General features: G+C 34.6%; 1 protein-coding gene across 4 annotated transcripts; it reads right to left on the bottom strand.

The window, feature by feature from the left end:
• Positions 1 to 17,236: 17,236 nt before the first annotated feature.
• Positions 17,237 to 25,656, bottom strand: LOC127096999 (uncharacterized). Of its 4 annotated transcripts, XM_051035520.1 has the most exons (14): positions 25,499 to 25,656; positions 24,598 to 24,667; positions 20,149 to 20,433; positions 19,757 to 20,062; positions 19,549 to 19,665; positions 19,108 to 19,413; positions 18,756 to 19,013; positions 18,595 to 18,666; positions 18,267 to 18,514; positions 17,987 to 18,175; positions 17,786 to 17,896; positions 17,620 to 17,701; positions 17,436 to 17,531; positions 17,237 to 17,336 (listed from the first exon to the last, which is right to left on the bottom strand). In XM_051035520.1, exons 3-14 carry the CDS (start codon positions 20,431 to 20,433, stop codon positions 17,238 to 17,240), a joined length of 2,169 nt encoding a protein of 722 aa, XP_050891477.1. In that variant the 5' UTR covers positions 24,598 to 24,667; positions 25,499 to 25,656; the 3' UTR covers position 17,237. The 4 variants fall into 4 exon arrangements, with proteins under 4 accessions (XP_050891477.1, XP_050891476.1, XP_050891478.1 ...); XM_051035519.1 differs by lacking the exon at positions 25,499 to 25,656 and having other exon boundaries at positions 24,598 to 24,740; XM_051035521.1 differs by lacking the exons at positions 24,598 to 24,667; positions 25,499 to 25,656 and adding an exon at positions 20,886 to 20,902.
• Positions 25,657 to 26,138: the final 482 nt, after the last annotated feature.

Below are 26,138 nucleotides of genomic sequence, written 5' to 3' on the forward strand. Positions count from 1 at the left end.
ATGAGTAGATTTTACTAATAATCCAAATGGTGAGCACTAAAAGGCCATCATTATGATTTTTGGCTATCTTATGAAAACCGAAAATCTTGACCTCCATTGTGGTAGATTTCTTTTCACATTAGAAGGATATACCAATACGAGTTTGATATCAAGTGTTGAATATCATAAATTTTCATTTATGTAGATATTTACACTAGTCGAGGATACACTTTCTTGGAAGAGCAAGAAATAAATGTGGTTCACTCTCTCAACCATAGAATCAGAGTTCAGTTCTTACTTCCGCTAGTGAAGAAGTTGAGTGGTTGAGGGACATTCTGTTGGAAGTTTCATGGGCTAAAGACAATGTTTCAAAGGTGTTGATACATTGTGGTAGTCAAGACACTTTACCTAGAGCATACAAAAGTGTATAACATAAAGCCTAGGCCAGTGGGACTTAGACATTCCTTTGTGAGAAAGTTGAATAAAGACAAAATCATTACACTCACCTATATACGAACGAGCTATAATCTGGATGATCCATTTACTAAGTCACTGGCCAGAGACTTAGTAAAAACAACCTTGAGAGGCATGGGGTTTAAACTCCTTGAGTAAGAGTTCAGACAATGACGACAACCCAATCTTACGTTAACAAAATATTAACCTAAAGATTCAACAGGTAACAACAAGTCGTTTATTTGGATGTTTGTCAAACATTTCGTGATAATGTTGACCTTTAAAATGAGGGTTGAGTTTTCTAAACTCTTGATGAAGTTCAATATCGAGGGTATGTGTCTAATGGAAAAGGATACAATATGAACTTCACCTATGTGAATTTTGAGATGGTGTTGTCTCAAAGTAAGAGTTGGAGTTTCTCTCACGGAAAATTCATGAAACAGGAAAGCATATTGCCATAAATAAGTGTTAGGCGAGATATATAGGGGAGGAACACTTAAAGAATATGTGTAAGGTAACGCCAATCTAATCATATGGATTAATGGTTTAAAAGAATTGCTACCTAACATTCCGATTAAACTTTGCGTTGTCCTCGTTAAGGTTAAGTTTTAAATCGAAAGATACCTAACTGTATTAACATTCTTTATTCCTCTTTTTGTGGAATTGATCTTGTCATTATTAGAATAAGTGGGGGATTATTGTAAATTATTAAGAATTAATAATCTTGAGTGTGTTCCAAAACGATAAGAAAATATGCAAGTGAAGATTAATTTTGAATTCAGAAATAGGCAACACTTGTGAAGTGTTGCAGTGAGTTTGAATTCAGAAATAGGCAATGTAACACCCCGATAATAATACGATAATTATTAAATTAAGTTAATAATATATTTATTAATTTAATTAGATAATTGGATTATTATTATTATTATTTTTGGAATTATCGAATTATTATTATTGGGATAATAATATAAATTGGAAAATTATATAAGTGTGAAATAAGGAAAAGGAATCCCATTTTGGTAAAAAGAGTTCTACGTGAAACAGAGAAGCGGCTGAAAAGTGGAAAGTGGAGAAAGGGCAAAGAGGAAGAGCAAGGGCAAAGGTTGGAGAAGAGAAAAGCTTGGAGCTCAAAGATTTGCCGGATTAATCAGGTAAGGGGGGTTTATCGTCGTTTAATGGGTATTATAGATTAACATGTAAGGGGTAGTGATAAACCGTTGATTTGACCCTAATTGGGATGTTGAATGCTGAGAAATTATGTTGGATAAGTGTGTTAAAGTTGTACTTAAATCTGTAATTGAGTGTATTGTGATTTTCCGAACGTATCGCTTCTTACGGAATTGGAATCGGAGGTCCGGAAGTCCTCCAACGGCGGAAAATGCGGAGAATTCTGCATTCTGCTTCGTGTTAGCGCAGGAACAGCTTTCTGTCTTGCGTTAACCGGTTAACCCAGGGTGTTAACCGGTTAACACTGTTGTAATTTGTGAAAAATTGCTAATCTGTCTGCGTTAACCGGTTAACCCAGGGCGTTAACCGGTTAACACTGTTGTAAATGGCCAGAAAGCGTGTTCTGTCCTGCGTTAACCGGTTAACCCAGGGCGTTAACCGGTTAACACTGTTGGAAAAGTGATAAATCGAATTTTGCTCAGAATTTAATGGAATTCGTCGGGGTGAGTCGGGTGATATTATCGTTAATTGTGATGAGTAATTTTGTTGAGTTTATGTTATGAAGTGTCGATACAAGTATGTTGCTGAGTTGTTCCGTGTACGGAAAGTTGTTAAAGATACTGAGTTGTAGGCTTGGTGAGCCAAAGTTGATTATAAGTTGCTTATGTTGAAACCATTGTTGTGTTGCTATTATTATCATGTTGTCGAAATTTTAAGTCGTGCATGTCATGTAAATCCATATGCATTAAGTCGGAGCTTTGCTCACACCACGTTGGCCTGGATTGGCAAAAGTTGAAAGTTGAAGGCTTATGCCTTGATGCCCAATAAAATGGCAATGATTTTTAAGTTGGGAGTTTTACTCCGAATGGTACCACATGCATGACGAGTCGAGTCTCATTAGAGTTGCATTGTGTTGGTTTGTTGTATGGAATATAGTATGAATGGATGTATTCCAGTATTATATGTGTGTTGTGTGTTGTGTGTTGTGTTGATGTTGAGTATGATTGAGTTGATATTGCCGTTGCTGAATGTGTAATCTGATTTGGGTGATGAAACGTGTTAAATTACTTAACATTGCATGATATTTTATAATGCTTATTATATCGATTGAGGAACTCACCCTTACAACTATTTTTCAGGTAACGAGCAGTGATTGAGTAGAAGCTAGTGCTTGGAGTCTAGTGTAGTCTCCTTAGTGGGTCATGCTCTGATAGATGTAACATCGGGACGGGATGTCTTTAATTGTTTTATTGTTGGTTGTGAACCAATTTACATGTAATATATTATATGTTTTGATTGGTTGATTTGATTTCTATCCGCTGCGAATTATGCAAAAATGTTATTTTGATTAAATAAAGAGCATGACAGTTATTATGGTGTGAAGTAGTCATGTGACACCCTTGATTGCATATTTACTCTGATTGATATGTTGTTATTTTAATTATATACTCGGGGTATTTTAGAAGGGTGTTACATTAGTGGTATCAGAGCAGGTTGGTCTGTCCGGCCAGTTGTCGTGTCGTTACTGTGTAACAATTGTGTATTGTTACTAATCTAACTTTTAAGTTGTGTTGTATTGATAAGTTGGAATGGCTGGAAGGAATGATGCTGCAATGGCTGCCGCAATGCAAGCAATGGCACAAGCTGTGCAGAACTTGCCAAATGCTGGTGGAGATGCTGGATCACGTAGCTTGGCGACTTTTCAAAGAGAGAATCCGCCGGTGTTTAAAGGGAAGCATGATCCAGATGCAGCCTTGGGATGGTTGAAAGAGATCGAGAGAATCTTCCGTGTTATGGATTGCACTCCAGCTCAGAAGGTTCGGTATGGTACTCACATGCTAGCAGTCGAAGCTGATGACTAGTGGCTAGAGACTCACGAGAGGTTGACCGTGGCAGGTGAAGTCATTACTTGGGATGTATTCCGTAGGGAATTCATGAGAAAGTATTATCCGGAAGATGTCCGTGGTAAGAAAGAAATTGAGTTCCTTGAACTGAAGCAAGGAAACATGTCTGTCACTGATTATGCTGCAAAATTTGTGGAGCTGTCCAAATTTTATCCTCATTACACTGGTGCTGGTGCTGAGTTTTCAAAGTGCATCAAGTTTGAAAACGGACTGCGCTTTGAAATTAAGAAGGTTGTTGGGTATCAGAAGATACGCATTTTTACTGAATTGGTTGATAGCTGCAGGATATTTGAAGAAGACAATAATGCTCATTACAAGATTGTCAGTGACCGCAGGGGCAAGCAACATCAAAACCGTGGCAAGCCGTATGATGCCCCAGTGGGAAAAGGGAAACAAGGAGCTGCTCCGGCTCAGAGGACTAGTAGGGGAGGTGATCCTGCTGGTATAGTTTGTTTCAAATGTGGTCAGGCTGGTCATAAGAGTAATGTATGCACTGCTGAAGTAAAGGGGTGTTTTCGCTATGGTAAGACTGGCCATGCAATAGCTGATTGCAAGCACAAGGAAATGATTTGTTTTAATTGTGGCGAAGAGGGGCATATTGGAAGTCAGTGTCAGAAGCCAAAGAAATCTCAAACTGGAAAAGTGTTCGCATTGACCGGAACTCAAACCTCCAGTGAGGACAGACTTATCCGAGGTACATGTTTCATAAATGGTACTCCTTTAATTACTATTATTGATACCGGTGCTACACACTGTTTTATTTCTGCTAACTGTGCTCGAAGACTGGGTTTAAAATTGTCCGCTTTGGATGGTGAATTGATTGTTGAGACCCCAGCTAAGGGATCAATAACTACTTCTTTGGTATGTTTAAAATGTCCTTTGTCGATCTTCGATAGAGATTTCTATGTTGATTTAGTATGTTTGCCGTTGGATGGGATGGATGTAATTCTTGGTATGAACTGGTTAGAGTATAATTATGTTCATATAAATTGTCATCATAAGTCGGTAAGGTTTTCCACTCCTGAAGAGGAAGGAGTTGACTTATTACCTTTCGGAGAATTGCGAAAATTGATGAAAGAGGGAGCTCAGATGTTTTCTTTGATGGCGACGTTGTCGGTTGAGAGTAAAGCTAAGATTGAGGAACTGTTAGTGGTGAAAGAATTCCCTGAAGTTTTTCCTGATGAAATTCCTAGTGTGCCGCCAGAGAGGGAAGTTGAATTTACTATTGATCTGGTACCTGGTACTAGGCCTATTTCGATGGCACCGTATAGAATGTCGGCATCGGAATTGTATGAATTAAAGAAGCAATTGGAAGACTTACTTGAGAAGAAGTTTATAAGACCAAGTGTGTCACCGTGGGGAGCTCCAGTGTTGCTAGTAAAGAAGAAAGATGGTAGTATGAGGCTTTGTATTGATTATAGACAATTGAATAAGGTAACGATCAAGAATAAGTATCCACTACCGAGAATAGATGATTTGATGGATCAATTAGTGGGTGCTTGTGTGTTCAGTAAAATTGATTTGAGATCGGGCTATCATCAGATCAAGGTGAAAGATGAAGACATCCAGAAGACAGCGTTCAGAACTCGGTATGGACATTATGAGTATTCTGTGATGCCTTTCGGTGTTACTAATGCGCCGGGAGTATTTATGGAATACATGAATCGTATTTTCCATACTTATCTGGATCATTTTGTGGTAGTATTTATTGATGATATTTTGATTTACTCTAAGTCCGAAGAAGAGCACAAGGAACATTTGGGATTAGTGTTGGATGTTTTGAAAGATAAGAAACTTTATGCGAAGCTGTCCAAGTGTGAGTTTTGGTTAAGAGAAGTCAGTTTTCTCGGCCATGTAATTTCAGGAAAAGGTATTGCTGTAGATCCTTCCAAGGTCGAAGCTGTTTTGCAATGGGAGACCCCTAAGTCGGCTACCGAAATTAGAAGCTTTTTGGGATTAGCTGGATATTATAGAAGGTTTATTGAAGGATTTTCTGAGTTAGCACTTCCGTTAACTAAATTAACTGGTAAAGGTAAAGCTTTCGTGTGGGATGTTCAGTGCGAAGAAAGTTTTAATGAATTAAAAAGGAGGTTGACGTCGGCGCCGGTTTTGACTTTGCCAAATCCGGAGGAACCGTTTATAATCTACTGTGATGCTTCATTGATGGGTTTAGGAGGTGTGCTCATGCAAAATAATAAAGTAATTGCTTATGCGTCGCGACAGTTAAGAATTCATGAAAAGAACTATCCTACGCATGATCTTGAACTTGCTGCTGTGGTGTTTGTGCTAAAAATCTGGAGGCATTACCTTTATGGTTCCAGATTTGAAGTTTTCAGCGATCATAAAAGTTTAAAGTATCTATTTGATCAGAAAGAGCTGAACATGAGACAACGTAGGTGGTTAGAATTGCTTAAGGATTATGATTTCGGGTTGAATTATCATCCAGGAAAAGCAAATGTTGTGGCCGATGCTTTAAGTAGAAAGACCTTGCATGTGTCAGCAATGATGATTAAGGAGTTGGAATTAATCGAGCAATTTCGTGATATGAGTTTGGTTTGCGAAGTAACCCCGCAGAGTGTAATGCTAGGAATGCTAAAGATTAATAATGATTTTATGGATAGTATCCGAGAGGCACAGACATTGGATGTGAAATTAGTAGATATCCTTAATCGTTGTGGTCAATCAGAGAAGAGTGACTTTAAGATTGATGCGAGAGGTGTGTTGAAATTGGGGGAAAGAATTTGTATTCCTGATGATGCGATTTTGAAAAGAAGCATTCTAGAAGAGGGTCATAGAAGCAGTTTGAGTATTCATCCAGGAGCTACTAAAATGTATCAGGATTTAAAGAAAATATTTTGGTGGCCCGGAATGAAAGAAGATGTGGCTCGTTTTGTGTATGCGTGCCTAACTTGTCAGAAGTCAAAGATTGAGCATCAGAAGCCGTCTGGGCTAATGCAACCGTTGGCTATTCCAGAGTGGAAGTGGGATAGTATCAGTATGGATTTTGTTTCTGGTTTACCGAGGACAAGTAAGAGTTTTGAAGCTATTTGGGTGATTGTTAATAGATTGACGAAATCGGCTCATTTCATTCCGATTAGAATGGATTATCCGTTAGAGAGATTAGCTGAGTTGTATATTGAGAAGATTGTAAGTTTGCATGGTATTCCGTCGAGTATTGTTTCGGACAGAGATCCTAGATTTACATCGAAGTTCTGGGAAGGTTTGCAGAGGGCTTTGGGAACTAAGCTGAGATTGAGTTCTGCATATCATCCGCAGACTGATGGTCAGACTGAGAGGACGATTCAGTCATTAGAGGATCTTTTGAGAGCTTGTGTTTTGGAAAAGGGAGGTACTTGGGATTGTTATTTACCTTTGATTGAGTTTACCTACAACAATAGTTTTCATTCGAGCATTGGTATGGCGCCGTTTGAAGCTTTGTATGGTAGAAGATGTCGGACACCTTTATGTTGGTATGAGTCCGGTGAGAGTGCTGTGGTTGGACCGGAGATTGTTCAACAAACTACGGAAAAGATTAAGATGATTCAGGAGAAGATGAGAATTGCTCAGAGTCGTCAGAAGAGTTATCATGATAAGAGGAGGAAGTCACTTGAGTTTCAAGAGGGAGATCATGTGTTTCTTCGTGTTACTCCGATAACTGGGGTTGGTCGAGCTTTGAAGTCAAGGAAGTTGACACCTCGATTTATTGGTCCTTATCAGATTCTAGAGAGGATAGGAGAGGTAGCCTATCGTATCGCTTTACCGCCGTCACTTGCGAATTTGCATGAAGTTTTTCATGTGTCTCAGTTGAGAAGGTACATTCCTGATCCGTCGCATGTAGTCCAAGTGGATGATGTACAGGTGAGAGATAACCTGACTGTTGAAACATCACCTATGAGGATCGAGGATCGAGAGTTGAAGCAGTTGCGGGGTAAAGAGATTGCCTTGGTGAAGGTAGCTTGGGGAGGACCAGCGGGTGGCAACGTGACTTGGGAACTGGAGACTCCGATGAAGGAGTCTTATCCGGAGTTGTTCGCTTGAGGTATGTTTTCGAGGACGAAAACTCTTTTAGTGGGGGAGAGTTGTAACACCCCGATAATAATACGATAATTATTAAATTAAGTTAATAATATATTTATTAATTTAATTAGATAATTGGATTATTATTATTATTATTTTTGGAATTATCGAATTATTATTATTGGGATAATAATATAAATTGGAAAATTATATAAGTGTGAAATAAGGAAAAGGAATCCCATTTTGGTAAAAAGAGTTCTACGTGAAACAGAGAAGCGGCTGAAAATTGGAAAGTGGAGAAAGGGCAAAGAGGAAGAGCAAGGGCAAAGGTTGGAGAAGAGAAAAGCTTGGAGCTCAAAGATTTGCCGGATTAATCAGGTAAGGGGGGTTTATCGTCGTTTAATGGGTATTATAGATTAACATGTAAGGGGTAGTGATAAACCGTTGATTTGACCCTAATTGGGATGTTGAATGCTAAGAAATTATGTTGGATAAGTGTGTTAAAGTTGTACTTAAATCTGTAATTGAGTGTATTGTGATTTTCCGAACGTATCGCTTCTTACGGAATTGGAATCGGAGGTCCGGAAGTCCTCCAACGGCGGAAAATGCGGAGAATTCCGCATTCTGCTTCGTGTTAGCGCAGGAACAGCTTTCTGTCTTGCGTTAACCGGTTAACCCAGGGTGTTAACCGGTTAACACTGTTGTAATTTGTGAAAAATTGTTAATCTGTCTGCGTTAACCGGTTAACCCAGGGCGTTAACCGGTTAACACTGTTGTAAATGGCCAGAAAGCGTGTTCTGTCCTGCGTTAACCGGTTAACCCAGGGCGTTAACCGGTTAACACTGTTGGAAAAGTGATAAATCGAATTTTGCTCAGAATTTAATGGAATTCGTCGGGGTGAGTCGGGTGATATTATCGTTAATTGTGATGAGTAATTTTGTTGAGTTTATGTTATGAAGTGTCGATACAAGTATGTTGCTGAGTTGTTCCGTGTACGGAAAGTTGTTAAAGATACTGAGTTGTAGGCTTGGTGAGCCAAAGTTGATTATAAGTTGCTTATGTTGAAACCATTGTTGTGTTGCTATTATTATCATGTTGTCGAAATTTTAAGTCGTGCATGTCATGTAAATCCATATGCATTAAGTCGGAGCTTTGCTCACACCACGTTGGCCTGGATTGGCAAAAGTTGAAAGTTGAAGGCTTATGCCTTGATGCCCAATAAAATGGCAATGATTTTTAAGTTGGGAGTTTTACTCCGAATGGTACCACATGCATGACGAGTCGAGTCTCATTAGAGTTGCATTGTGTTGGTTTGTTGTATGGAATATAGTATGAATGGATGTATTCCAGTATTATATGTGTGTTGTGTGTTGTGTGTTGTGTTGATGTTGAGTATGATTGAGTTGATATTGCCGTTGCTGAATGTGTAATCTGATTTGGGTGATGAAACGTGTTAAATTACTTAACATTGCATGATATTTTATAATGCTTATTATATCGATTGAGGAACTCACCCTTACAACTATTTTTCAGGTAACGAGCAGTGATTGAGTAGAAGCTAGTGCTTGGAGTCTAGTGTAGTCTCCTTAGTGGGTCATGCTCTGATAGATGTAACATCGGGACGGGATGTCTTTAATTGTTTTATTGTTGGTTGTGAACCAATTTACATGTAATATATTATATGTTTTGATTGGTTGATTTGATTTCTATCCGCTGCGAATTATGCAAAAATGTTATTTTGATTAAATAAAGAGCATGACAGTTATTATGGTGTGAAGTAGTCGTGTGACACCCTTGATTGCATATTTACTCTGATTGATATGTTGTTATTTTAATTATATACTCGGGGTATTTTAGAAGGGTGTTACAGGCAACACTTGTGAAATATTGCAGTAGGTTTAAATTCGAAAATAGGCAACACTTCGTGAAGTGTTGCAGAATGAAAGTATGCAACTTTTGAAGAATGTTGCAGTATGTGAAACAACGTAACTTTTGGTAAAAATACATAACTTTTGGCAAAAGCTTGTAACTCTTGGTAAAAGGAAGTTGTTTCACCAAGGGTCACAACCTTGTGAAACAACATCAATATGGACTATAAATACTTCATTCCGAATTCAAAAAAAAAAAAAAAAAAAAAATGCATCATCTTTACTAAAATTCCATATACTCTTCTTTACATTCGAGTTTTCATCGGTCTTGTGCAAACTCGAGTATATGCTGAATTATCTTGGGCATTCCTGCGTTTCAACTCTACGACATTTGAGAGTGCTTGAAATACTTATAAGAAAAGTTATTTCATTCGCGATTGTAACCTCGATGAATTTGATTTAAATTAACTTTTTAACAATCTTTAAATGGGAGCTAGATCACTTAAAAAGAAAGAAGTTGAAATAAGTGTTTGTGATTAGGCTTGGTCCATGTGATCGGATACACTAGAGATATTTAAGGCAGTTTGAATAACTTTTTTTTAGGTTTTAAAATTTTATTTTTGAAAATTTATTTTTAAGAAGAGAATAGAATAAAAATATGTTTGACACACATATTTTTAAAACTATTTTATAGATAAAAAATGAGAAAACTTTATTATATAGTTTAAGTTTTTAAATCTATTTTAAAAATAAGAAAATAAAAATTTCATTATGTTTAAATGTATATTATGAACTTATAAATAATCAAATCTATATTATTAACCAAAAGAATTTTATAATATATATTTTAAATTATAAAAAATTATCAAATATACATTTTTTATATAAGGCATATATAGATTAAAGATGCATCATAAATTATAATTAATTAAATTAAAGTATTTGTTTATATACTTGTTGCTTGAATATTTAAAGATATACATACATGTTTTAAGTATGGTTTTATTGTCCATTAAAGTATGTTTATCTAGCATCATTAAAATTTATTAAAATGTATTTAGGTATTACCCAAAAGTGAAATTAAATACATATTTAAGAATAATTAATTCAAACTCATAAAATTTATTCAAAGTATTAATGCAAGAACGTGTTTTAAATGTTTGCAATTGCTAGTTATATGTTTGCTTCGACAATGAAATGACAAATTTCAATGGGCTGAACTTTGTTGATTGGTTTTGAAAACATCAAGTTTCAATTAAGTATTATGGGCTTGGGCATAACATTGATAATGAATGAGAAATCTACAACCATTACGGATGATTGTACAGAAGATGAAAGGATTTCCTTTGAGACTTGAAAAATGTTCAACAAGTTATATTTGAACTTGATGAGAAAGGACAACGTCTAGGATCATTTAAAAAGCTTCTCGAAAGTCATGGTAAATATGCACAATATACTATGCCTTTAAAACCACAACAAAATAGTGTGACCGAGACGCAAAATTATACTCTCATGGATATGGTTAGATCAATGTTAAATTATAGTAGGATACCATTATCATTATGGACGTATGCAATAAAGACTATTGTGAATTTCTTATTAGAGTTTCTAGTAAGACAATTACTAAGACTCCTTATGAACTATGGACAAGAAGGAAACATAGAATAAGACATCTTCATGTTTGGGGCTGCCAAGCAGAAGGAAAAGCGTATAATCCACATGAAAAAATGCTTAATGCAAGAACCATTATGGTTTTTTCATTTGGTATTTTGAAAATCATTAGAGTATAAATTGTAATGTCTAAATCATAGTACGGGAATAATTAAGTATGATAATGCTTGGTTTATTGAAAAAGGTCAATTAAGTGGGAGTGAAAAATCATGTAAAGTGGATATTATGGAGACTCGTGGTGAATCTTATTCACCTAAAAAATCTCCTCAGGTTGGTCTCCCTCTAGTTTTGTTACCAAAATACAACACAACCAGACAACAAATAAATATTCAAAACTCACAATATGAACATGTATTTGTTGAGCCAATTGACAATGAGTAGGAACAAGTGATAGAATAAATATAAGAAATGACAGTAAGAAGGTCTGAAAGACAAAGAAACCCATCTATTTTGAAAGATTATATTATTTATTCACCCGAGGATGAATGTCACATGAGCATTGATGAGGATCCAATCTCATTCACACAAGTCATAGAAAGTTGCAACGAATGATCTTAGGTACTTACAACGCACCAAAGGTTACACATTCACATACAAAAGTTTGGATCACCTTGAAGTGGTTGACTACTGGGATTTAAACTTTGTTGGATGTGCTCACATTTGGGTTGTTTTTCTTTTGACTGTAGGAGTATTATCATGGAAGAATAAAAATAATATATAATTTATACTTCTACTATGAAGGCACAATTTGTGGCATGATTTGAGGCAACAATTAAACCATTATGATGGTGGAGTTTTAACTTAGGGCTTGGTATTATCGATAGTATAGTTAGATCACTAAGGATCTATTATGATAATTATAAAGTTGTCTTCTTCTTTAAAAATGATAAGTATTCATAAGGTGTTAAACACATGAAGTGAAAGTATTTACCAATGAAAGAAGAAGTGTGGAAACAAAAAATTTCATTTTAACATATTGATACTAATTTAACGATAGCAGATATGTTAACTAAAAGTTTGTCGCCCAAGAAATTTGTTGGTCATGTGAAAAGGATTAAAGTTATATAAAAGTCATTGTTAATATTATAGTATGATCAATATATACATGTATAGTTTAATGTTTGTATTTAGGAGGCCTATTTGTTCTAACTTTAAAAAAATATATTTTTTCTTTATATTTTCAAAAAATATTTTTAGGAAAACGTTTTTCAAAATATTAAAAGTTTTTTCAAATTCATTTTTTATAAATTGAAAGATTAATTTTGACATCTTATAACATAAAAATATATTATTGAAGATAAAATTATAGTCAAAATCATAATTTTTACAAAAAGTTATATCTTAAAAATTATTTTTATGAAAAATTATTTGAAATAACTTCAAAATTAAGTGATTTTTGAAATTTTGATATCAAAAAAAGTTTCAATAAGTTGATAAAATAACCTAAAATAAAATTTTAAGAACACTTATTCAAACCAAATTTTTATTTGAATCTTTTATTAAAAAATTCTTTGTAAATTTTTTTAAAACAAAAATAAGTAACACTATAAAAATTATTTATAAAAAAAAACTAAAATAAACGGGTCCATAATAACACTTGTGAATTCAATTAAGGTTATGTTTCTGCTTTATTTTGTTATCCACATTATGTTGTATACATTATTGTCAATATGTGATGACAAATGTATCTTGTAAGAGACATGAAAGACATATATTGGTGTATCCTTTAAAGTTATTTGAATTGGATTAATTTGTGAAACATGGAAGGGATCAAGTTGATGAATAACTCGTGATCGTCATGGTTTGATCATTTCAATTAAATTAAAGATGATGGCTTGATAATTTTGATGAGTGGTGTACAATTATAGTATAAGATTAAAACATCAAGTTGTCACATGAGTCAAGTGGGAGACAGTTGGGTTAATTTATTAATCCATTAAATATGACTCATGTAAATAATAGTTTGACATTAAATCAAAAATAAACTAATGTGATGATTCACTAACACATATGACAATGATTGTGAAAGACATATAATGACGGTTGTATGACTGTTGTTATGTGTTGTGTGATTGTAAGTGTCTTATTCACAATCATAATCTATTGCATGTTGTAGTAAACTGGAAAGCATGATACCTATAACCATGGTTGTATTGAATAATCATAGTGAAATATTTATAGGCCCTGTGTTCGATACCCAATAATGCCATTTTTGGCATTTGTTATTTTAGATAGTGCTCTACCTATAACAACGGATCTATTAAACAACTGTTGTGAAATTATTATTTTTTTAATATATTTTTTATTTTACAAAATTCCCAATTTTTTAACTTGAATTTTTCTTAAACGTATCATACCAGAAACAACAACACACCCACTTGTGAATCGTATCAGACCAACTATTATATTACAACAAAGTCAAATTCACATTAAGAACCAAAAGTTGTATATTACATCAAAATCAAAACAACACAAAACAACCTACAATTTACACATCGTTACATCAAATAATAGTATCTTGGTGTCTTTGTGTCTTGACTTTAAACACCTATAATTTTAAATAATAATATTTTATTAGTAACAACCGTAGAAATTATAACTTACAATAAATTATGAATAAAGAATAAAAAAATACTGACTTGTTAATTTTCTCATATGCGTTCTTCATGATCGGTACGGATAACATGCATATCATCTATATCAACTTCTTTATATGAAATACTAGGGACTTATGTTGCGTAAGAAGGAGTGGAAGGAATATCAAATTTTAAATCATGATTTTCATCACTATGAGGAATGTATTTTCCTTGAAAAATAATTGACCATCTCCTCCATAAGTCCAAAGGGTCTGTCATATAAAAAAATTAATTTGCTTGAGTAGCCATGATGAATGATCAGTCATATAAGTTGTATTGCCAAGCTCAACCCGTGTGAATCCTAACTCATCAGTTTGTACACTATTGTTATTGGAAATTCAATTGCTTTTAAATAAAGGCACTTTAAAGATAACATAATCAATCTCAAAAATCTTCTCAATGACACCATAGAATGCTTTAAATGCCGATATAAGATTCTTACCTTTCGAACTAGTGAAATACATGGATTTGGCCTCAATCATAACCTCACTATTTTGCATTGTACTACGATCATAGTTTGATTTTGTATAAAAGGAAAAATTACTAATGTCGTATGTAGTCCAAGTTATCACATTAAATTTTGCCATGTAAGATAACCATTTAACTATCTCGAATGCAATATCATCATTAGAAATTCATTCATTAAACCAACTTATGAGATTATTGTTATGCTCTATCAATAATCACTTGTCATTCATTTTGGGATATTTTTTCTTCATAAGTATTTTGTGAGTACCTATGTAAAATTGAACTTCATCAAGATTATTTATTATATAAAAATGTGTTTGAAGAACTATGTCCCAAGCCATTGACTTAACATTTAAACCTTGATCACTTCTACCTTCATATCTATTAGCACGATGAGACTTTGGAATTCCTATAAAATCTGCTTCCGACAAATTATTTGAATAAAACTCAATAGCTTCTTATGTGATGTACCTTTTAACGATCGAAGCTTCCAGTCGGTGATGATTCTTCATACATCCTTATAAGATACTCATGTATCGTTCTATTAGATACATACACCTTAAATAAACTAGACCAAATAATTTGATTTCTCTGGTTAGATGAACAAGTAAGTAAACCATAATGTTAATAAATAATTGAGAAAAATATATCTCCAATTGACACAAGATTATTTCAACCCCATCTTCTAATTTTTTGAAATAAATAGTTTTATTACATATAGAACGAAGATAAGTACAATCTTCTTATAATTACTCTTACACTTTTTTGAAGGATACCACAGATAGCCACTGGTAGAAGTTGTTGCATCAAGACATGACAATCATGATATTTTAAGTCAATTAACTAGAGATATTTTATTTATACAAGTTTTTTGATGTTTGATGAGTAACCTTGGGGAACTTTGATATCATGCAAACACTCGCAAAAAATTTTATTTTTTCCTTTTTAGTATAGTGTGACGCCGAAGGCAAATACATTCTTTTTCCTCTATCTTCTAGAGCCAGTTGTTGTATATCCATCTCCATCGTATCTAAACGAGAATTCTTTTTCATACTCTTTTACGTATAATATGCAATCATTAGGGCATGCATATATTTTAATACACTCCAAAACCATTAGACACAATATCTTATTGGCCTCATAACAATGATCCGAAAAATTGTTATCTTCTGTAGCATTTGTTTCAATAAAACAAGCAATTCTATGAAACTTTTAATCGACCACCCACTTTTTATCTTCAGATTAAACAATTGTAACAACGCATACAATCGTGTAAAACTTGTGCACCCCTTATATAAAGTTGCATCGTTATCACTATTCAAAGTATCATAAATATGTGCTTTCATAAAAGACGATTCTCCAATATCATGGCTCATATCTTGTAGTCTATCATCCATATCTTCATCGACTTCATACACTTGCGATATCACATTTCAAGTTTTAGCCACTTCTTCATGCCACATCTATATTGTATAATTTTGACATATTCTATCATAACATAGGTGGTGTAATATTTGTTCCTTTGGACCTTTTTTGATATTCTCGCAATTAACACAAGGACAATAAAAGAGATAATTATTGTCTGGAAGATTTTGTTTTACGAATTCAAGGAATTCAAGAACTCATTTCTCATACAGCAGACTTAATCTATAAACTTTCATTCAACTATGATCCAAAATAAATTATGAAATTTATATTAAAAGACTAATGTGAATGATACACTAATGCTACATACATAACATACTAATATGGTTATATGCATATGCATATTCATCACAACAATATAACATTTAACAACACCAAAACCTAAAGCATATTCATAACCACAAGTATAATTGATGACATCAATCAACAACACCAAGATCTAAAGCATATTCATAACCTACACATTTCTTTCTTTAACACCAAAACCTAAAGTATATTCATAACCACGAATATAACAATCCAACATCAATCACATAGCCCTGTAACAATAAAAACATCAAAAAAACTGAATAAAATCAAAACACAAAGCCATCGATAATTTCCAACTCTTGTATTCAAATCCAATTGCAACAAAACGAAGGCACTATGCCAAACAAGGGATTAGACAGCGCTTTTTTTGACATTAGACAGCGCTTAAAAGCGCTGGCTATACTGGCGCTGGTATAGGTCTTAGACAGCGCTTAATTTACTAAAAAAGCGCTGGCATAGGGGGGGTTTAGACAGCGCTTTTTCAGTAAAAGCGCTGTCTAAAACCCCCCTATGCCAGCGCTTTTTTAGTTAATTTCATGTTGAAATTAACTAAAAAAGCGCTGGCATAGGGGGGGTTTAGACAGCGCTTTTACTGAAAAAGCGCTGTCTAAACCCCCCCTATGCCAGCGCTTTTATTAAAAAAGCGCTGGCATAGGTGGTTAATTCAACAAAATATAGTGTAAAAAAGCGCTGGCATAGGGTGGGCTATACCAGCGCTTTTACAGAAAAAGCGCTGGTATAGCCCACCCTATGCCAGCGCTTTTTTACACTATATTTTGTTGAATTAACCACCTATGCCAGCGCTTTTTTGATAAAAGCGCTGTCTAAGGTCAAAATTAAAATGCCTTTACCAGCGCTTTTTGCCTAGAAGCGCTGTCTAAGACTCCAAATTTTGGAGGATCTTTTTATACGTTTTCACCACATTATTTAGCACCTGTAAATTGCAAATTTCAGCAGATTTTCATAAATTGGAGCTTGAATCCAATCTATATGCACCTTATAGTTCAACACATTGTAGTTCTATCTTCTGAATATGCACATATACTTGAAAATCTATATGCATTATAAACACATTATAGTTCAACACAATATACTTCTAATTTCAGCAGTTTTTTGAGTATTTATATATATACTTGAAAATGTTTGCCTTTACAAAAAATCTACACATTTCTAATAACCTCCAAAAATGCTAATCAAAATGTATTTCAACACATTCTAGTTCTATCTTCTAAATATGCTATATAACCTGAAACAACACCAAATAAAGATTGTAGTAAGCAAATGGAATTCACTCAAAGTTATTCAGATCACATTCAAAATTAAAGTAAGAGTTCAATACCTCACAAAACCTGTAGCTCGATAATGAATTGACACAATTCCTCTTTAATTTCATCCAACTGATCTTTTGAGTAATAAGCACATCTATATTCATCAAAGTACTACATAATAATATAACATAGTATGATTTAGTTAAATCTATTTAATTATGAGAAATATGTGTTAAATATGAAAATAACTCATAAGTTAGAAATCCATACATCAGATGGAATATCTGTTCGATCCATAAGAAGAGTTTCTTTCATAAACCTCAACGTGTAATATCCACAATCTATATTATTACGCTGTCGAGGACACTACACATGGAAAAACAATATGGATAAATATCCTAAGTTTTATCATGTGTCATCACTAATATAATCAAAATTGTGATAATTAATATACCTCCACTCTATTCCATGTAATGTTATTGGCTTTTCTCTTTGGTACTTGAATTTTTCTTTGTGCTCGAACAGTTTGTATAATGCTATAATGAAATATAAACGAATATTTAGAACAATTCACATAAATAAATAAGTATACACACGAATATTGGGTTATTTGCACTTACGTGTCAACTATCGTCTTCATAGCAGGGTATGTTGTCCAATCCTTGTGTAAAGAATCCAAATAATACACAATTTCTTTAAAAGGATTTATCGCGACCAACAACCAATGTCCACTGTAATAAAACAAATGTTAGATGGAAACTTTCTACACGACGTCAAAATATGAAAAATTATAACAGATGAATTTAGATTGAAGAACTAACCCGTCGCCGGTATTAAACGGTAAAAAGAACAACTTTTCTCTATCTGTGTCGGCCATAAAGCGCTCGACTACATACGTCCTGACTTCATCTGGTTTTCTTATCATTTCGGTTAAGTTCGTTTTCATGGGATTTAAGAATGAGAATCTTTGCTCCAACCCACGCGGACCCATCAATTTGTCATATAAATACCTTATATAAAAACATCATTAACATTTAGACTATTCATATGAAACGAGTAAATAACTTGTTCAAGAATTTAAACAAAGTAGATCGGATATACCTCATGTATGTGTTGATAACACCAACGCTTAATTGCGTATGATACAAAATTTGATCAAAATCCTCTTTACCCAATGGCTCGGCATACTCAAAACCAAAAATAGCTCCATCCATAGGTATTAAACGAACACATCCATCCGAAATATCTGTCGTTTCTAAATATGTATGGAGGCACGCTCTATACTTGGAAGGATTTTTCTTTTTAGCCCCGGTCCTCTTGGAAATTTCAGTCTTCTTAGCAACAGGAATCTAAATATCATATAATTAGTAAGGTGAAGTGTAAGATGACGAATTAACAGGAATCTAAATAGCATATAATTGTGATGTACCTCTTTTTGCGATGCAACTGACTCGATTTCCCGCGCAATCCCCTTATCTTTTGCTTTGGATTTTGTGGGAGTCTAATTAACATTAACATGTAAAAAATGTGTACGTAAAATGCGCGTAAAAAATTTGAATACCTAAAGGTTCATAATGGTTTTAAGCATACCTCATATCCTACGATAATGAGGTCTGTCGGCCATGCAACAAATGAACCTATGGCATCTCCCAATAAAGTTGCATCCGAAACATCGTCAGGATGTGGTAATAACGCATCCTTCTCCAAAGCAATATCAACCGAGACTTTCAAAGATCCAGTAGGGAGCGGTTTAGTGTGAAGTAATTCACCCAAATTGTTATGAACTTTCCCCTTGCCAACCATCCGATAAGTCGGTCTCGCTAAGTAGAGGTGACAAGGTGAAATGCCCTAAAACCAATAATAAATATGACATTTTTAATGTGTATATATGACAATTAAATAAATTAAGCTAATTTAATTTCATAATAAGATATATAATTACCTCTGGAATAGTCGGTTGAAAATTACAATTGATACTATCTTTGTCACTAGTATCTTTAAAACCCGCTGCTCGATCTCTTTCTCTTTCCTTTCTTAATTCAAGAACTTCAGCTTTTAATGCTTCCAAAGTTTGCTGCAGTTCTTTATTGCTAGGAGTCTTTTGTTTTTTAATATTCAAGGATTTTTGAGTGATCCCAAATCCCTTGCCCCTCACCCGACCAGAATACTCGGGAACATCTAATGCTCGACTCAGTATGCTCCTGCAATCAGTGTCTTCATATGGAACTATAGATTGAGATAGAGTCTCCTGAAAATCATATGAACATACACACAATAGTAATGTTATTGTCTTAAGTAAGTGTCAAAGTCAAAGTGTTCGAAATTGGACGATTCAAAAGTGTCAAAGTCAAAGTGTTATTGTCTTAAATAATGCTATACTTACACATTTCTCAAATATTTGTTGAACGTCTTCTTTAATCTTTCCATCCTTACCGACACGGGCTTCCTTCCACAAAACATGTGCCGGAAGAGATGTTTCAGAACTATTCTCCTTTGTTAACTACACATTAAGCATAATATGATCAAATATAACTCATGACAAAATATGATCAAATATAACAAGTATATCAATGCAATTTATAGATACTTACTATAGACTGCTCTAAGCGTCCATATCCAACACGCCCTTTTCTATAGGGATACGCCGGACTTGATGCTCTTTGCCGGTTTGTTTCACTTACACTCTTAAATTCTTGGGTTTTTCGTTTGGATTTAAACGTTTCCCATTCTTTAGGTGAAATCAAACTTGCATATTTAGATGGAAGCTCTGCATCAACAAAAGTACCTTCCGTATCCCTAAGAAAGGTGGTTGATAAAAAGGTTCTAAACCCTCTTAGTAACTTTCCGGCCAATTTGAGACAATGATCTCTTCTGTTTTCTTCGATGTCGAAACACCTCTACGAAAAACATACACACATTGCGTTAGTACAATTAATTTAAAGACATAATCGTCATTAAAAACAAATAACATCACATATGGTACCTTTATCTCACTCCATATTTTGTCTTTAGCTTCGTTCAATTGTTTATTTCTCCAATTATCACAAGTAATTGGAACTTCATTCCTTACCAATGCACCAATAAAACTTGTCAATGTTGAACCGTTAGGCTCAATTAGTTGTCCACCTTCGTTCCAATGCACTTTTATTAAAACGCCTCGATCTCTATCTCGAATAACTTTCTTCATAACCGTTATTCCACGTTTAATTTCCCTTTCCGCACCACCAACGGTCTCATCACCATGTGGGTGATCCTCGTTACTAGCCATCTGTAATAAAGAAAAACATAAACACAATATTAAGCAAATATGAATACAATTCAAGTAAGTGTCAAAGTCAAAGTGTATTGAATTGGACGAAAATTACATGGTAGCCTACAAACGGGCCAAAGGACTCAAAAATGAACTCGATTCGTCCAAATTCCGAGTGGAAGCATGTTTTTTGTAACAGTACAGCAACAGTAAAATCAGGGAAAAAGTTGTCCGAATCGAAAAACAAAGTATACCATTGGCTCCGGAATCGTGGAGAAAGTCTATTTTCATTAATCACATGCATTAAAACTCATCACGATTCAAAAATATAAAGAAATCATGCATTATCAGATATAACTTATAATCAAAGCAATTGAAAACAAAAATATAATGAAATCATGCATTATCAGATATAACTTATAATCAAAGCAATTGAAAACAAAAGAATAAAGAAACCATGGATAATTTACCTAAGTCACTAACATCTCTTTCTTTTCTTTGTTGGAATATTAATCACTTGTTTCTTAGCAATGCGTACGGATGAATTGATCCAAATTCCCTCATTATGATCGTTTCTTATATATGACTCATCCGGTATAAGATCATCAACTTCATCATTTCTATTCAACTCATTCCGTCTAATGCATGACTCATTCTTAACATCAATATCACATTGATCGACACCGCTATCATCAGTGACTTTGTTAGAGAAAAGCACTATAGACCATTTTGTACTCTTCGGGTCATTCACATAGAACACTTGTTTAGCTTGAGATGCTAGAATAAAAGGTTCATCTTTGTACCCCACCCTAGTAAGATCAACTTGCAAAAATCCAGACTTATCCATTCGTATGCCACTACTATTCACCCACTTGCAACCAAAGATGGGAATCTGAAACTTCTCGTAATCAAACACCCAAATGTGCTCAATAACTCCAAAATATGACAAATTTGCATATTTGGGGTTTAAGTCCTTCATACTTGATATATGCATTGCTTCAGCTAGCACGGTGACACCACTATTTTGCATAGTACTCTTATCATCTTGTTCTTTGGTATAAAATGTGTATCCATTAATTGAATATGCGCTATGAGAAAACACATGCAAACTTGGACCATATGCCAAACATCTCAACCTTTCTGTTACCGAAGAAGGATCTGAAGAGCGCTTCAAATAAATATGATCCTTCAACCATTGTATGAAACTTTGATTGTGCTCTATAACTATCCAATTTTCATTTCTGTTCGGATTTAACCTTCGGAGTACATCCTTGTGCATTTCAACATATGGCTCAACCTCATTATTATTGTGCAGAACATACAAATGAACTTGATCCCGTTCATCCCTTGATATTGTCACAATTTTATTCCCAATTAATTTTTTACCTTCCATTTTGTCGAAAATCTGAGCTCTGGGGAGTCCAATCGATTGAACGTTAGACAAATATTCAGTACAAAATTCAACAGCTTCTTCAACAATGTATCGTTCAACAATACAACCCTCTGGTCGACTTCGGGATTTCACGTACCCTTTTAATATTTTCATATACCGTTCAGCAGGGTACATCCATCTCATATAAGCTGGTCCACACAACTGTGTCTCTTTCACAAGATGAACAACTAAATGAACCATTATGTCAAAAAAAGACGGAGGAAAATACATTTCAAGCTCACACAAGGTAATTACAATCTCTTTTTGTAGTGTTGGTAAGATCTCGGGATCGATCACCTTACTACAAATTGACCTAAAGAAAAAACACAATTTAGTTATGGCACTTCTTACTTTTTCTGGCAAAATAGAACGTATACCTATCGGTAGAAAATGTTCCATTATAACATGGCAATCATGTGTCTTCAAATTCTTCAACTTGAGGTCTTTCATAGAAACAAGTCTTCTGATATCAGATGAGTAACCTTCTGGAACCTTAACTTCACTCAGAGACTTACACAAAATTTTTTTCTCCTTTCTAGATAAAGTAAAAGCGGCAGGTGGTAGATATGTTCGTCTTCCTTTCTTCACGGGTGCTAATTCAGTTCTCATTCCCATTTTTAACATGTCCTGCCTTGCTTTAAGGCCATCCTTAGACTTGCCTTTTATATTGAGTAATGTACCGATAACACTTTCAAATACGTTTTTTTCAATATGCATAACATCGAGAAAATGTCTCACGTACAAAGACTTCCAATATGGCAATTCAAAAAATATCGACCTTTTCTTCCACCCACCTTTCACAATCTTATGTGCAAAAGGCTTGCCAAACTCAGTACGCACATCTTTCACCTTTTCAAAAACTTGTTCACCTGACAATGCGGGTGGAGCTCTACGATGTTCGGTGTCTCCATTGAATGCTTTTCTCCACCCACGGTAGTGATGTTTAGAATGTAAGAATCTACGATGACCGAGAAACACATTCTTCTGGCAAAGTTCCAATCGAATCGTATCGGTTCCGTCTTCACAAACAGGACACGCACGTTGACCTTTAATGCTATACCCAGATAGATTCCCGTATGCTGGAAAATCATTAATTGTGCCAAACAACATCGCCCTCAAATTGAAACTTTCTTTCCTATATCCATCATAAACCTCCACACCGTTCTCCCACAAAATCTTTAAATCTTCGATCAGAGGTGTCAAGTATACGTCTATGTCATTCCCTGGTTGTTTAGGCCCAGAGATTAACATAGATAACATCATGTACTTACGCTTCATACATAGCCACGGAGGTAGGTTATAAATCATAAGAATCACAGGCCATGTGGTATGTGAGATACTTTGAAGACCATGTGGGTTCATTCCATCAGTAGATAATGCCAATCGAAGGTTTCTTGCTTCTGATCCAAACTCAGGATAATCATTATCAATCTTCGACCACTGTGGTGAATCAGCCGGATGCCGATACTTTCCATCAATAATTCTTTCATCTGCATGCCAAGTAAGATGTCTTGCATCGGTTTCACTACGAAACATGCGCCTAAATCTCGGAATTATCGGAAAATACCATAAGACTTTTGCGGGAGATAATCTTTTCTTATATCGAGACAAACCGCATTTAGGGCACTCAGTTAACATTGCATATTCGTTACGAAACAAAATGCAATCGTTAGGACAAGCATGTATCTTATCATAGCTCATGCCAATAGAGCACAACATTTTTTTTGCCTCATAGGTTCGATTAGGAAGAACATTATCATCCGGTAGCATTTCTCTCATAAGGGCCAACAACTCTGTGAAACTTTTATCCGACCATCCATTGCCCGCCTTTAAGTTGTACAACTTTAATACCGCAGAAAGTCTTGAGAATTTAGTGCAACCTTTGTACAACGGTTTCTCTGCATCGCTTACCATCCTCTCAAACATTTCAGGACAATCATGAAGATCTTCATCCAGTGCTTCTACAATCTCTTCAACTCGATCACAATCGTATGTTTCCGTGTCTTTGTCGTATGAAGCATAGGTCGTATTACTTTTCTCCCTCTGTTCAACATTCTCGTTAATTTTCTCACCATGAAATATCCAACACGTATAACTTCGATCAATTCCACGCATCAGTAAATGCGATTTCAATCCATCTGCGTCAACCCGACCCATATAACAACAACCCAAGCAAGGACATTTCATTCGACTGGGGTCTTTGACATGTTCAACAGCAAACTTAACGAATTCCAATACCCCATTCTCGTACTCTTTCGACAATCGATCGGCAGACATCCATTTTTTATCCATGGTTTTCCTAAATTATTCACGCAACTATTTCAAAACAACATAAAAGAAGAATTTCCTAAGATAAACACTTTCGCGTCACAAAAAGAAGATTATTACAAACTAATAAATTATATATATATATATATATATATATATATATATATATATATATATATATATATATATATATATATATATATATATATATATATATATATATATATATATATATATATATATATATATATATATATTCTTCTACTAACTATGAAGTGAAGTAACTATAACTATGTTGTAGTTATGCTATTAAAATCATGACAATTTGGATATTTATTATGATTGAATGTCAAATGATTGGAAATAATTTAGAGGACTAACACCCTATATGAATAAACAACTTATTTCCGCGTTTATCATATAATTGCTTATATTATAAGTCATTTCTATGAAAAAAAGAAGAAGAGGCAATAAGTTACTACCTTTTAATTGTGGATGTCAACAAAGCTTGTTAGCAATAGTCCTCAATTGAGTCCTAAGGAAATGAACACCCTATAAAATAAACAACAGCTTATTAGACATTAAACAGATCAAGCAATGTATCAATCAGTCAGTAAAGTAATCAACTAAAGTACAAGCAATTCAAGTAGGGTAATATGTCAATCCAAACTAGTTCAGCATTGTCAAAAACCAATTTAATACCAATCCAACTTAGCAAAATATTTTCCAAACCAGTCCAACACATTCAAGCAAATAACAAGTGTAGTTCAAATGTGCAATATAGTTCAGCAGTCCAACATAATTCAAGTTTAATCAGTTCAGTTTCATGGCATCAGAAAAAAAACAATTCAACAAGGTAAAATCACAAGCCAAGTCAATGCAGTTCCATTCAATTAACTTTGACTCACATCATTCCCATTCTAACAAGCTAGCCTTTCTTTAACTGTCTAACAGCTGACCTGCATTTTCTAAACTTGCATTTCAGTTTTTCATTCTAACACTAACCACACTAATTAACTATTTCATTAACACTAACACCATCTCCCTTTAACAGTTCTATCTAATCCTATCCAACTTACACGCCAATGTTAACAATCACATTTAACACTTGCTACAATTCATCATCAGTATAATAGAAACCTAATGGAAGCTAACACAAACCATCTCCCTTTGACATGGTGATTAATATCAAAATATATACATTTGTTAACATACCACAAAAGAATCAACTGCCCTAACACACAAAAGAATCAACTGCCCTAACACAAGAGAATCAACTGCCCTAACACATGAACCACAAAAGAATCAACCCAGAAGCAAACCTTTATCACTAATAAACTGCCCTAAATAAAGAAAGATGAAACGAACAGAAAATGCACTTACAAAAATGTAAACGGTGATGAACGAAGTGAGTGATGAACGCAGGAATCAAGAATGGAGGTTTTGGGAGAAGCAGTGATGATGAACGCAACGAGTATGAACGCAGTGAGAAGAAGGTTGTGGGAGCGAGGGAAACAAAATGGGTCTTAACGTACTGAATGAATTCATATATTATAATTTACTAAAAAAAAATTTGGTAAATAAGGCCTTAGACAGCGCTTTTATGAAAAGCGCTGGCTAAGCTCACAAATTAAAATGGCCTTAGACAGCGCTTTGAAGGAAAGCGCTGGCACAGGAGGGGTCAATAGCAGCGCTTCTAAAAGCGCTGTATAAGGTAGGCCTTATACAGCGCTTTTTTTAAAAATTTAAAAGGCCTTAGACAGCGCTTTTGGGAGAAGCGCTGTATAAGGTGACCTTGTCAAAAGCGCTGTATAAGGTAGGCCTTATACAGCGCTTTTGTTGTGATTAATTTAAATAATTTTAAGGCCTTATACAGCGCTTCTCCCAAAAGCGCTGTCTAAGGTGACCTTCTAAAAAGCGCTGTATAAGGTAGGCCTTAGACAGCGCTTTTGTTGTGATTAATTTAAATAATTTTAAGGCCTTAGACAGCGCTTTTGGGAGAAGCGCTGTATAAGGTGGACCT

The sequence above is a fragment of the Lathyrus oleraceus genome, chromosome 6 (genome assembly GCF_024323335.1).
Source record: "Lathyrus oleraceus cultivar Zhongwan6 chromosome 6, CAAS_Psat_ZW6_1.0, whole genome shotgun sequence".
Lineage (NCBI taxonomy): Eukaryota > Viridiplantae > Streptophyta > Magnoliopsida > Fabales > Fabaceae > Lathyrus > Lathyrus oleraceus.